Source organism: Pristis pectinata, chromosome 1 (assembly GCF_009764475.1).
Source record: "Pristis pectinata isolate sPriPec2 chromosome 1, sPriPec2.1.pri, whole genome shotgun sequence".
NCBI classification, from domain to species: domain Eukaryota; kingdom Metazoa; phylum Chordata; class Chondrichthyes; order Rhinopristiformes; family Pristidae; genus Pristis; species Pristis pectinata.
Window position 1 is genome coordinate 3,733,254 of NC_067405.1, and position 13,037 is coordinate 3,746,290.

At 46.6% G+C, this 13,037-nt stretch overlaps 1 protein-coding gene across 6 annotated transcripts in view; it reads left to right on the plus strand.

Moving 5' to 3' along the window:
- The window catches only part of LOC127569540 (villin-1-like), a 473,442-nt gene that overhangs the window by 424,406 nt on the left and 35,999 nt on the right, over nt 1-13,037 (plus strand). For all 6 annotated transcript variants that reach the window (XM_052014293.1, XM_052014300.1, XM_052014306.1 and 3 more), the window contains exons 8-13: nt 1,457-1,567; nt 6,751-6,953; nt 8,346-8,424; nt 10,250-10,348; nt 12,547-12,700; nt 12,814-12,914. In XM_052014293.1, coding sequence (XP_051870253.1) covers nt 1,457-1,567; nt 6,751-6,953; nt 8,346-8,424; nt 10,250-10,348; nt 12,547-12,700; nt 12,814-12,914 — 747 coding nt within the window. The remainder of the gene's footprint in view (nt 1-1,456; nt 1,568-6,750; nt 6,954-8,345; nt 8,425-10,249; nt 10,349-12,546; nt 12,701-12,813; nt 12,915-13,037) is intronic.

Consider the following 13,037-nt stretch of genomic DNA (forward strand, 5'->3'; position numbering starts at 1 on the left):
TCTGACTGTCCACTCGATCTATGCCTCTTATCATCTTGTGCACCTCTATCAACTCTCCTCTCATCCTCCTTCTCTCCAAAGAGAAAAGCCCTAGCTCGCTCAACCTATCCTCATAAGACATGCTCTCCAATCCAGGCAACGACCTGGTAAATCTCCTCTGCACCCTCTCTAAAGCTTCCACATCTTTTCTCTAATGAGGTGACCAGAACTGAACACAATACTCCAAGTGTGGTCCAACCAGAGTTCTATAGAGCTGCAACATCACCTTGTGGCTCTTGAACTCTATACCCCGACTGATGAAGGCCAACACACAATACGCCTTCTTAACAACCCTATCGACCTGCGTGGCAACCTTGAGGGATCTATGGACGTGGACCCCAAGATCCTTCTGTTCCTCCATTGATCTAGACCTTTGGGCCAATGGCTTGTTCCTGTTCTGCACCATCTAGGTAATATTTTTAATTATCAAAGGGTAAGGTTTGCAAATGCAAGCAACAAACAAGTCAGGCTGAGGCATTAGTATTGCCAAGTATGAAAATAATTTGAAAATAGCCAGCAAAGGCCTACACAGGAAATAATCATAGGGTCTCACAGCACAGAAACAGGCCCTTCAGCCCAACTAGTCCATGCTGACCAAGATCCCCATCTAAGTGAGTCCCATTTGCCTGTGTTTGGCCCAGACCCCTCTAAACCTTTCCTATCCGTGTGCCTGTCCAAATGTCATTTAAATGTTATTGTACCTTAATCAACCACTTCGTCTGGCAGCTCATTCCATCTGTGTGGAAGAAGTTCCCCTCCAGTTCCTATTAAATCTCTCCCCTCTCACCTTAAACCTATGTCCTCTAGTTCTTGATTTCCCAACCCTGGTGAAAAAACTACGTGCATTCACCCTATCTATGCCCTACACCTGTTTCAGAACACCCCTCATTCTCCTACACTCCAATGAAAAATGTTCCAATTTTCTCAACCTCCCTCCATAACTCAGTCCCTTGAGTCCCGGCAACAGCCTCCTAAATCTCATCTGCACTCTCCAGCTTAACGGTATCTTTCCTATAGCAGGGTGACCAAAACTGAACATAATATTCCAAATGCGGCCTCACCAATGTTTTGTACAACTGCAACATAACATCCCAACTTCTGTACTCAGTGCCCTTACTGATGAAGGCCAGTGTGCCGAAAGCCGCCTTCACTATCCTGTCTACCTGTGACGCCACTTTCAGGGAAACATGTACTTGTACTCCGATGTCCCTCTGTTCTACAACACTCCCCAGGGTCCTACCCTTGACTGTAAATATCCTACCCTGATTTCTCTTCCCAAAATAATTGATGTTTAAAATAAAACTCACCTATTGGGAAATCTATATCAAGGTAAAGTTAGGCCCACAGTTTAGGTGTTGTGGTGTGTGGCAGTCTGCTTCAGAATGGACGTTTGATTGGCTCTCATTGATTTGTTCAGGTTGATATGAGTTGGAGGAGCTTCAACCAAGGAGATGTCTTCTTGCTGGACCTGGGGAAGCTCATCGTGCAGTGGAACGCCCCGCTGAGTAATCACATGGAGCGCCTGAAGGTATCAAAGAAATTGGCGTGAGGGATGGGATCAGCTGTGACCTACCGAATGTGGGTGCCAGCTTGTGGTCTGGTGGGTGGGATAGAAGGGGGACTCCTGATCTTAATTACCTCCTGTGGAGACCATCATTTTAACGGAGACATGAGACTGCAGATGCTGGAATCTGGAGAAAAGCAATGAGCCGCTGGACTGGAGGAACTCAGCAGGTCAGCCAGCATCTGTGGAGGGAAATGAACAGTGATCATTTCGGGTCGAGACCCTTCATCTGGACTCTTTGAGATTTTGATGGGGTCATGGTCCAGGGGTTGGTTTGAGAGGTGTCGGAGAGCTGACACTTAGATTCTGCAAGGTACAGGTCAGTCTGCTCGACTACAAAGGCAAAGTTGGGGTTGGTGTGGAGCGGGGATCTGCACAATCAGAGGGGGTGAGGTTTGTATTGGTATTGGTTTATTATTGTCACTTGTACCGAGGTACAGTGAAAACTGGTCTTACATTCCGATCGTACAGGTCAATTCATTACACAGTACAGTTACATTGAGTTAGTACAGAGTGCATTGATGTAGTACAGGTAAAAATAATAACAGTACAGAGTAAAGTGTCACAGCTACAGAGAAAGTGCAGAGCAATAAGGTGCAAGGTCACAACAAGGTAGATCGTGAGGTCATAGCCCATCTCATTGTATAAGGGAACCATTCAATAGTCTTATCACAGTGGGGTAGAAGCTGTCCTTGAGCCTGGTGGTACGTGCCCTCAGGCTCCTGTATCTTCTGCCTGATGGAAGAGGAGAGAAGAGAGAATGACCCGGATGGGTGGGGTCTTTGATTATGCTGGCTGCTTCACCAAGACAGTGAGAGGTAAAGACAGAATCCAAGGAGGGGAGGCTGGTGTCCGTGATGTGCTGAGCTGTGTCCACAGCTCTTTGCAGTTTCTTGCGGTCCTGGGCAGTGCATTTGCCGTACCAAGCTGTGATACATCCAGATAGGATGCTTTCTATGGTGCATCGATAAAAGTTGAGAGTCAAAGGGGACAAACCGAATTTCTTTAGCCTCCTGAGGAAGTAAGAGGCGCTGGTGAGGGTGGTTGAGGGCAGTGGAGAAGTCAAGACTGCTGATATCATGTCGGCAGTTGGAAATGAAATGGTCGAGAGAGGGTAAAAGGTCAGAAGGTGATGTCAAAGAGGACGGAGATGGGAGAGAGGGTGATGAGGGAGGGGTAAGGACTCCTTGTCAAAGAAGTGGGCATGGAGGCAGAGGTGGTGTTATGGTGGGCCTGGAACTTGGTGAGGTGTGGGTGCAGAGGTACAAAGGTGAGGCCTCTGCTGAGGACAGACTGCTCTGCATCAGGGAGGGGGAGGTTGGAGAGGATGATGAGGACGCCACAGAGGTCGGAGATGGGATCTCAGAGAACTCGGGTTGTAATGTGGTGGGGTGAAGGTGTCTCCGGAGGGAGAGGGGCTGGGGGTGGGATGTGAGATCCGAGGTGGGAGGGTGGGGTGTGGTGTGGTGTGATCAGCAGCAGGGAACGAGGGGTGAGACCCCCACACTGTGATGTGGACCCTGTTACTGCCTCCTTCCAGTGATCCATTGCTACCTCCAGACCCAGCTTGTCCTGAGCGGAATACATTCTCCAGACTCCTACACACACGGAGGGCCAAGCTGATTGGTCAAACATCATCTGGAGACTGGATGTTATTCTCATCATCTCGTACTTGACCTATTTTTTGCCAAATCCCTCTCTACCTTTTTCTCAGCTACTCCAGCTACCTTCTCCCCGCCCTCTGCCCTAGTTCCTCTCCAACCATGACTAGTACCACAAACACAAATCTGTGTTCCTCCAATCTGACTTCTTGCATGTCCTTGTTTCCCACTGCCCCATTATTTATGATTGTCTCTTCAGGACCCTTGGCCCCGGAATTCCCTACTTATATATCCTTGCCTTATGAGGATGTTGCCAGGACTAGAGGGCCTGAGTTATAGGGAGAGGTTGGCCAGGCTAGGTCTTTATTCCTTGGAATGTAGGAGAATGAGGGGCGACCCTATAGAAGTGTTTAAAATTATGAGAAGCATAGATAAGGTGGACAGTAACAGTTTTTTCCCCAGGGTAGGGGAGTCCAAAACTAGGGGGCATAGGTTTAAGGTGAGAGGGGAAAGATTTAAAAGGGACCTGAGGGGTAACTTTTTCACGCAGAGGGTGGTGAGTATATGGTACGAGCTGCCAGAAGAAGTGGGTGAGGCAGGTACAAAAGTATAACTTAAGAAGCACTTGGATAGGTACGTGGAGGGGCGGGGCTTGGAGGGATATGGGCCAAACACAGGAAATTGGGACCAGTTGGTGGGCACTGTGGTTGGCATGTACTGGTTGGACCGAAGGGCCTGTATCCATGCTGTATTGCTCTGTGACTCTATAACTCTCTGAACCCCTCCTTGGTTTAATGCACTGCGTTCCTTCTGGTGAAGGTGCTCCCTCACTGCCGTTAGGGAGGGAGTTCCAGGATTCAGACTAGGTAATAAATGAAGAACCAGCAACATATTTCCAAGACAGGATGGTGTGCAGCTTGGACAACCTGCAGGTCATAGAGTCAAAGTGTCGTACAGCACCGAAACAGGCCCTTCAGCCCACCATATCCATGCTGACTGACTTGTCCATCTACACTAATCCCATTTGCCTGCAATAGGACCTCTCCTTCACAGTAGTGTAGCAGTTAGCGTAACGTTTTATAGTGCCAGTGACCCAGGTTCAAATCCGGCCGCTGTCTGTAAGGAGTTTGTACGTTCTCCCCATGTCTGTGTGGGTTTCCTCCGGGTGCTCTGGTTTCCTCCCACATTTCAAAGACGTATAGGTTAGGAAGTTGTGGGCATGCTATGTTGGCGCCAGAAGTGTGGCGACACTTGCAGGCTGCCTCCAGAACACTCTACACAAAAAGATGCATTTCACTGTGTGTTTCGATGTACATGTGACCAAAGATATCTTGTCTTATCTTAAATATCTCTCTAAATGCCCCTTAAACATAATGCATGTGTTCCCCTGCACCTTTCTTGATTACAAAGCCCTTGGCTTGGTTGGATTAGCCTGGGCGAGCTACTGCAGTGCATTCTGTCGACGGTATGCACTGCAGCCACTGCTCTGGGAGGGAAGAGAGTAAGCGAGAGTGGTGAGTGCGATCCCAGCCAGGCAGGCTGCCCTCTCCTAGATGATGTGGAACTTGAGTGTTTTTGGAGCTGCACGTCAGGCAGGTGCAGAGTATTCACTCTCACTCCTGACTTGTCCTGCGGATGGTGGGGAGGCATTTGAGTGTCCCCAGGGTGGGGATGTGAACATAGAACATAGAACAGTACGGCACAAGAACAGACCCTTCAGCCCACCATGTCTGTGCTGAACACAATGCCAAACTAAATCCCTTCTGCCTGCACGTGATCCACATCCCTCCATTCCCGGCCCGTTCATGAGTCTAACAGCCTTTTAACGTCACTATTGTATCTGCCTCCACCACCACCTCTGGCAGCCTGTGCCTGACACCCACCACTCTGTGTGTAAAACAAAATACTTGTCCCACACATCTCCTCTAAACTATCCCCCCTCACTTTAAGTGCATTTCCTCAAGTATTTGACATTTCTACCCTGGAGAAAAGACTCCGGCTGTCTACCCTATCCACACCTCTCATAATCTTATAGACTCTGAAGCCTCCGACGCTTCAGAGAAAACAACCCAAGTTTGTCCAACCTCTCCCTGTAGCTCATGCCCTCTAATCCAGGCAGCATCCTAGTGAACCTCCTCTGCACCCTCTCCACAGTCTCCACATCCTTCCTGTAATGGGGCGACCAGTACTGGACACAATGGTGATGGTGAACATTCTTGTGATGGATTGTCAGTGCCTGTGTGAAGTTCGCCTGGCATTTACAGTAAGTGGCAAGAAACATCTGCCCTGCCCATCAATCCATGCCTGAATGTAGGTGAGGCATAGATTGGTCCCATCTGTTGCACATAGAACGGAACATTGTGCAATTATCAGTGAACACAGCCACTTCTTTATTTTCTTTTTACAACATTTTTATTAATTCCAGATAGAAAATACAAAATACATGAAACAAAAGAAAAGACAAAATATTACAAAATAGACTGTATTGAATCACACTTGAAATCACAACACCTCGTACTGATAAACAGAAATGCTAACTAATTAATATTGATAAATTGGAATAATTTAATTAAAAAAAACCTAAACCCACTACCAAAACCGAAGCTGTCTGGTAAGAAAAAAGACTGTTAAAAAAGCCCTAACGACATAATAGTATTGGCCAGTATCTGTACTTTAAACACCAAATCAATGGTTTTGAAAGTAGTTCAAAAAAGGTTCCCATAATATTTGAAAGTCCAGATTAGATCCAGAAATTGAACAACGGATCTTCTCTAAACTTAGGTATGGCATAACATCCCGTAGCCATTGAACGTGAGTGGGGGGAGTAACTTCCTTCCATTCAAGCAACACAGCCCTCCTGGCTATAAGAGAAATAAAGGCCAATATGTGTGTCGGAAGTCCCCAGAATTAATTCTTTTTCTCCAACAATCCCAAATAATGCAGTTAAAGGATTTGGCTTAAAATTTATTTTAAAAGGCACAGAGAGAGGTATTTCAAACACAGCCACTTCTGACCCAATGATTGAAGGGAGGTCATCGATGAAGCAGCTGAAGATAGTTGGCTCTGTGGCAATGTCTTGAGGAACTCCTGGATCCATCCAGGGGTGGGGTGATCGATCTCCTTTTGGGTGTTGTGGAGTTGTTTGATTTTCCATGTTTCCTTCCAATGTAGGAGGCCATTCAGCCCAACGAGTCAATGGGCAATCCCATTCTCCAATTAATTTTCCCTATAACCTATTCTCCGCTCATTCCCATCAATTCTACCACTCACCTGGAATCAGAGCAATTTATAGCAGCAAATTAGCCCATCGACTGGGTAGGATGTGGGAGGAAACCGGAGCACCCGGGGGAAACCCACGCAGTCATGGGGAGAACATGCAAACTCCACACAGACAGCGCTGGAGGTCAGGACTGAACTTGCGTCGCTGGAGCCATCTGGCAGCTGTGCCACAGCGCCGTCTGAGAGCCTTTGCCCAGTGGCTGGTGATCTCAAGTGCCCAGCTGCCTTAAGCACGCACCTTAAAGGGACGTTTCATCTTGTTTTCAGGCGATGCAACTGGCCAAAGACATCCGGGACCGTGATCGGGCCGGTCGGGGACAGATCGCAGTGATCGACGGACAGGACAAGGATGCCTCTGCGGAGCTGATGAAGCTCATGACGTTCCTTCTCGGTGCGAAGGAAAAGATTAAGGCAGCAACCCCAGATGAAGTGGTAGATCAACAGCTAAAACGGGCTGTCAAACTTTTCCGGTGAGCCAGAACCTCAGCAGGGAGCGGGCTTTCTCATTATTGTTGACCGATCGGAAACAAGGTCAACATTCATTGCCCTTCAGAGGGCATTCTGAGCTGCCTTAAACGATGAGATTCCCAGAAAAACAGAAAATGCTGGAAATACTCAGCAGGTCAGGCTGCATCTGTGGGAAGAGAAACAGTACAAACATCTCTGGTCAAAGACCCTTTCTCAGAACTGTACAGTTGTACAAGACGTTGGTAAACCAACATTCAGAGTATTTTGTGCAGTTCGAAGTCCTGGTGCGAGGTTTTGACCCGAAACGTGGATAATTCCTCTCCTCCCACAGATGCTGCTCGACCCGCTGAGTTCCTCCAGCAGATTGGTTGTTGCTCCAAATCCCAGTATCTGCAGTCTTCAGCATGCAGTCCTGGCCTCCCTGCTATAGGAAGGAAGTCGTTAAACAGAAAAGGGTACAAAAAAGGAATCCCTCTCAACCTTTCCTATCCATGAACCTGTCTAAATGTCTTTTAAATGTTGTTATTGTACCTGCCTCAACCAATTCCTCTGGCAGCTCGTTCCATATACCCACCACACTCTGTGCAGATAAAGTTGCCCCTCGGGTCCCTTTTAAACCTTTCCCGCTTTAAACCTGTGCCCTCCAGCTTTAGACTCCCCTACCCTGGGGAAAGACTGTGACCATTCACCCTATCTACACCCCTCATGATTTTATAAACCTCTGTAAGGTCACCCCCTCAGCTCCCTTCGCTCTAGGGGAAATAGTCCCAGCCTGTCCAGCTTCTCCTTGTAACTCAAGCCCTTCTGTCTAGGTACCTCATGAATCTTTTCTGCAGCCTTTCATAGCATTAAACTATGTCCATTTTATCTAATACATCAAAAAAGTTAGAAGTCAAGTTTATTGCCAAGTTTACAGGTGCAATGAAAAACTTACTTGCAGCAGCATCACAGGCACAGAGCATCAGATAAGCAGCATTCACAAGAAAAACATAAATTAAACACAATTTTTACAAGAAAGAACACAATTAGAACAAAAAAAATCCAGTTTAGTGCAAAGTGATCAAAGTGGTCATAGTGTTGCTAAACTATAGTGATTAGGGTTGTGCCGGTTGGTTCAAGAACCGAATGGTTGAAGGGAAGTCGCTGTTCCTGAACCTGGTTGTGTGGGGTTTCAGGCTTCTGTACCTCCTGCCCGATGGCAGCTGTGAGAAGTTGGCATGGCCTGGATGGTGGGGATCTTTGATAGGTGTTGCCTTCTTGAGGCAGCACCTCCTGTAGATACTGCCGATGTGCTGAGTGGAGTCCTGTGGTGGGTTTCTATGGTGCTGTTGCTACCGATTCAATTGGCGGCTGAGACACCCACTCACCTCTCATTGCCTCTTCTTTGTCTCCAGTGTGACCGACTCGGAGGGAAACCTGGTGGTCCAGGAAGTGGCTGTTCGACCTCTGACCCAGGACTTGCTCAGTAGTGACGTAAGTGTTGCCGCTTTCAATCCGCGTACCGATGACAGAAAGGTCTTGCTGGAGTAAATGAGGAGCGGCTCCCATTAGCAGGAGGGTTGGGAACCAGATTGAAGAGAACTAGCAAAAGAAATGAGAAACAATTTAACCTAGAACGGTACAGCACAGGAACAGGTCCTTCAGCCCACGATGCCTGTGCTGAACACGATGCCAAATTAAACTACCTCTCTCTTCTGCCTCCATTCCCTGCATATTCATGTGTCTATCTAACAACCTATTAAACACCACTATAGTATCTGCCTCCACCAGCACCCCTGGCAGCCCATTCCAAGCACCCACCACTCTCTGTGTAAAACACTTGCCCCAGACATCTCCTTTAAACTTTCCCCTCTCACTTTAAATGCATGCCCTCTCGTATTTGACATTACCACCCTGCAGAAAAAGATGTGACTGTCTACACTATCTGTGCCTCTGATAATTTTATAAACCTCTATCAGGTCTCCCCTCAGCCTCTGCCGCTCCAGAGAGAACAACCCAAGTTTGTCCAACCTCTCCTCATAACACATGCCCTCTAATCCAGGCAGCATCCTGGCGAACCTCTTCTGCACCCTCTCTGAAGCCTCCACATCCTCTCTATAATGGGGTGACCTGCACACAATATTTACAAAATGCCCTGCCTTGATTGGGAGTGTCCTATGTAGAGCAGTGGAGGTGAATTAAACAGAAGTGTTCAAATGCAGTTGGATGTAATTGAAACCCCTATAGCCATCTCTTTCTCAAAGTCTGACTCTAATTTGTGGCTTAAGTTCTAAGCTTCTCCTGCAGTTGGCATCAGGTGATCAAGGGACCATTATCTGACAGTGGTAGGCTGCATTTCTGACTTGGCTGATCGTGGATTTAATGGGATCTTGAGCAGATCATGTAAGCTGACACTTACGTTGCAGTAGTGAGGGAGCACTGCATTGTTGGAGGTGCTGTCTTTCAGGTGAGGCATTTAAATAAGATCTCATGTTCCTCAGGTGGACAGAAGGCATCCTGTGGTTTTATTATAAAGAGCAAAGGAATTGTCCCTGGTCAATATCTTTCCTTCAATATCTTTTTTTTAAACTAAAATAAATTCTGTCCACTATGACATTGGTTGTGGGAGATTACTATGCATAGTTGGCTGTTGTATTTCCTACAATACAACAGGGCACCTGTGACTATATTTTAAAACAAGAAAGAATTTCACTGGTTGTAAAATCTCCTTGGAATATTGAGGCATTTGTTTAAAATTAATAAAAGAAAAACAGCTGTTGAAATGCAAAATTCATTTGTTCTTGTAAAAAACCCTGAGTGAAGTCACATGTTAAAGCATTCAACAAGTGCTGCAAAGATTTAACAGGTCAGTCAGCATCTGTGGTGAGCACGACTTACAATTGATATTTCAAGCTGATGAACATTATCTTCCAGCAAAAACCAAAGTACCTGCAGATGCAGCCAACATCTGTCTTTTGCTGCTTTTCACTTGTTGAATTCACAGTCGCTTCTCCTCCGAGAATGCCTAACCTGCAGAAATTTTACTTTTCTTTCTGCTTTCCGTCCGTCTCTCTTTTGTTGTCCCCCCCCTCGGTGGTGTCTCTCTGTTCTGAGGAAGGGTCTTTGACCTGAAATGTTGCCTCTGTTGCTCTTCCCACAGATTCTGCCCCACTCACTGACAGTTTTCTGTTTTTATTTACTGGCGCATTTTTGTTTTCTCTCCACAGGTGCTGCCTGACTTTTAGGTCTTTGTTTCAATTTCTTATTTTGCTTTTGTATCAGAACAGACTCAAAATGCAATTCAAACTTTTCTGTTTAGGAGTGCTACATTGTGGACCAGGGTGGAGTTAAAATCTTTGTGTGGAAGGGGAAAAAATCTTCCCAGCTCGAACGCGAGTTAGCACTAACCAGAGCGATGGTAAGTATAGCACTGTGTGTGTGTGTGTGTGTGTGTGTGTGTGTGTGTGTGTGTACATACATATGTACTCTGCTTCTTCTACCATTTTCATATGAGGTTAGTGCATAAAATTTAACTAGATGGGATTGGGGAGGTAGTGTACTAGATTAATTTATTGTCATACAGTCCAGTCGAGTTTATTGTCAGATGCACAAGTCCGTGTGTGCACGGGTGCAATGAAAAACTTACTTGCAGCAGCATCACAGGCATCAGAGCATTAGAGACACAACATTCACAAGAAAAACATAAATTAAACATAAATCATCCAAGAAAGAACACAATTCGAACAGAAAAATTGCTCATTATAGTGCGAAGTGGTCATAGTGTTGATATACTGAGGTAGTGATTGAGGTTGTGCAGGTTGGTTCAAGAACGGAATGGTTGAAGGGAAGTCGCTGTTCCTGAACCTGGTGGTGTGGGACTTCAGGCTTCTGTACCTCCTGCCCGATGGGAGCTGTGAAAAGATGGCATGGCCTGGACGGTGGGGATCTTTGATTGATGCTATACACCGTTTACTGGATGTCCACTCATTCAACTTGTCTAAATGGCACTGAAGCCTTCGAGTTCTCCTACAACTCACAACCCACCAGTTCTGTGTCATCAGCAAACAGAAATATTACATTCCGTTGAGTGATGATGTACACCAGGGTGCAATGAAATTCCCTGCTCACGTGAAGTTCACAGAGTAAACAGTGCTCGTGGTAATAATAAATGAGGCAACGAGTGCAAAGCATACAGGCATGGACTGAGAATTGGTTTATAGACGGAACTTTCTCAGGGGTGGTAGGTTGTTGCTACTTCAGGGATCAGTGCTTGGGGGGGGGGTCACAGTTATTCACAGTAGGCATCAATGATATGGCTGAGGGAACTGAACATAATCTAAGTTTGCTGGTGATACAAAACTGGGTGGGTTGTGAGTTGTAGGAGCACTCAGAGGCTTCAGTGCCATTTAGACAAGTTGAGTGGGCAAGTACATGGCAAGTAAAGTGCATTGAGGTAGTACCAGGGAAAACAATAACAGAATGCAGTGTTGCAGTTACAGGGAAAGTGCAGTGCTGAGAAGGTCAAAGTCGAGTTTATTGTCATCTGCACAAGTACATGTACGCACAGGTGCAATGAAAAAACTTACATGCACATAGCATCATAAAAGCAGCATTCACAAGAAAAACATGTTAGGCATAATTTATACATAAGACATATACATAAACATAAATTATATATATTTTTTACAAGAAAAAAACAATTAGAATAAAAATAAAGTCCATTTTAGTGCAAAGTGATCAGACTAGTCAGGTGTTGCTCAACTGTAGTGGCGATTACAGTTTTGGTGGTTAGTTCAAGACCAAATGGTTGAAGGGAAGTAGCTGTTCCTGAACCTGGTGGTGTGGGACTTCAGGCTTCTGAGACAACAAGGTGCAAGGCGATGATGAGGTAGATTGTGAGGTAAAAGAGGTTCATTCGGTAGTCATAACAGCGGGATACAAGCTGTCCTTGAGCCTGGTGGTACGTGCTTTCAGGCTTTTGTATCTTCTGCCCGATGGGAGGGGGGAGGAGAGAGAATGTCCAGTGGGGTCTTTGATTATGCTGGCTGTTTTACCAAGGCAGCGAGAAGTGTAGACAGAGTCCATGGAGGGGAGGCTGGTGTCCGTGATGTGCTGAGCTGTGTCCACAACTCTCTGCAGTTTCTTGCAGTCTCGGGCAGAGCAGTTGCCGTACCAAGCCGTGATGCATCTGGATAGGATGCTTTCTATGGTGCATCGGTAAAAATTGGTCAGGGTCAATAGGGAAATGCCGGATTTCTTTGGCCTCCTGAGGAAGTAGCGGCCCTTATGCGATTTCTTGGCCATGGTATCTACATGGTTGAACCAGGACAGGCTCTTGGTGATGCTCACTCCTAGAATGTAAAAGACCCCTTCAACACTATTTTAAGGACCACAGTAGTTCTCCCCAATATTTATCCATCATCGACATCCAAACAAGAGGATCTGGTTACTCTCACTTTGTTTTGGGAGTCTGCTATGCAACAGTTGACTGCTGCGATTCTTGAATTACAACAGTGACCATTATTCATAGTAATATTCCTTGGGACGTCCCAAGCTAATGAAAGACCGAATGGAGATGTCTCCCTCCCAGTCCCATTGCTCTGTTCTCTTCTCCAGGGCTTCATCAAGGCCAAGGGTTACGCTGAACATGTGAACATTGAGGCAGAGAATGAGGGTGCAGAGTCTGCACTGTTCAAGCAGCTCTTTCAGAAGTGGACGGTGAAGTATCAGACGGTTGGTCTGGGCAGAACCCACAGCGCTGGTAAAATTGGTACGTAAGCGTCCCTCGGCATGGGTAGGGTGTAGGTGGGGACCAGACATCTGAACAGAGGCAATCCCATCAGCCAATGTGACCGTCGCTCTCCCCTGTACTTCTTTCCCCAGCCAAGGTTGAGCAGCTGAAGTTTGACGCCACAGAGATGCATGCCAAACCTGAGATAGCAGCTCACGAGAGGATGGTGGACGATGGCTCCGGGGAAGTCGAGGTATTGTTGGTCTGCTGCACAATCTCCTCCCACTCTAGTCCACACCTCTCCCCTTACTCCTCCCAATCACGAACCCCCTCCAGCTCTGCAAAACCCCTGGGCTCCACTCAACCACACATCCCA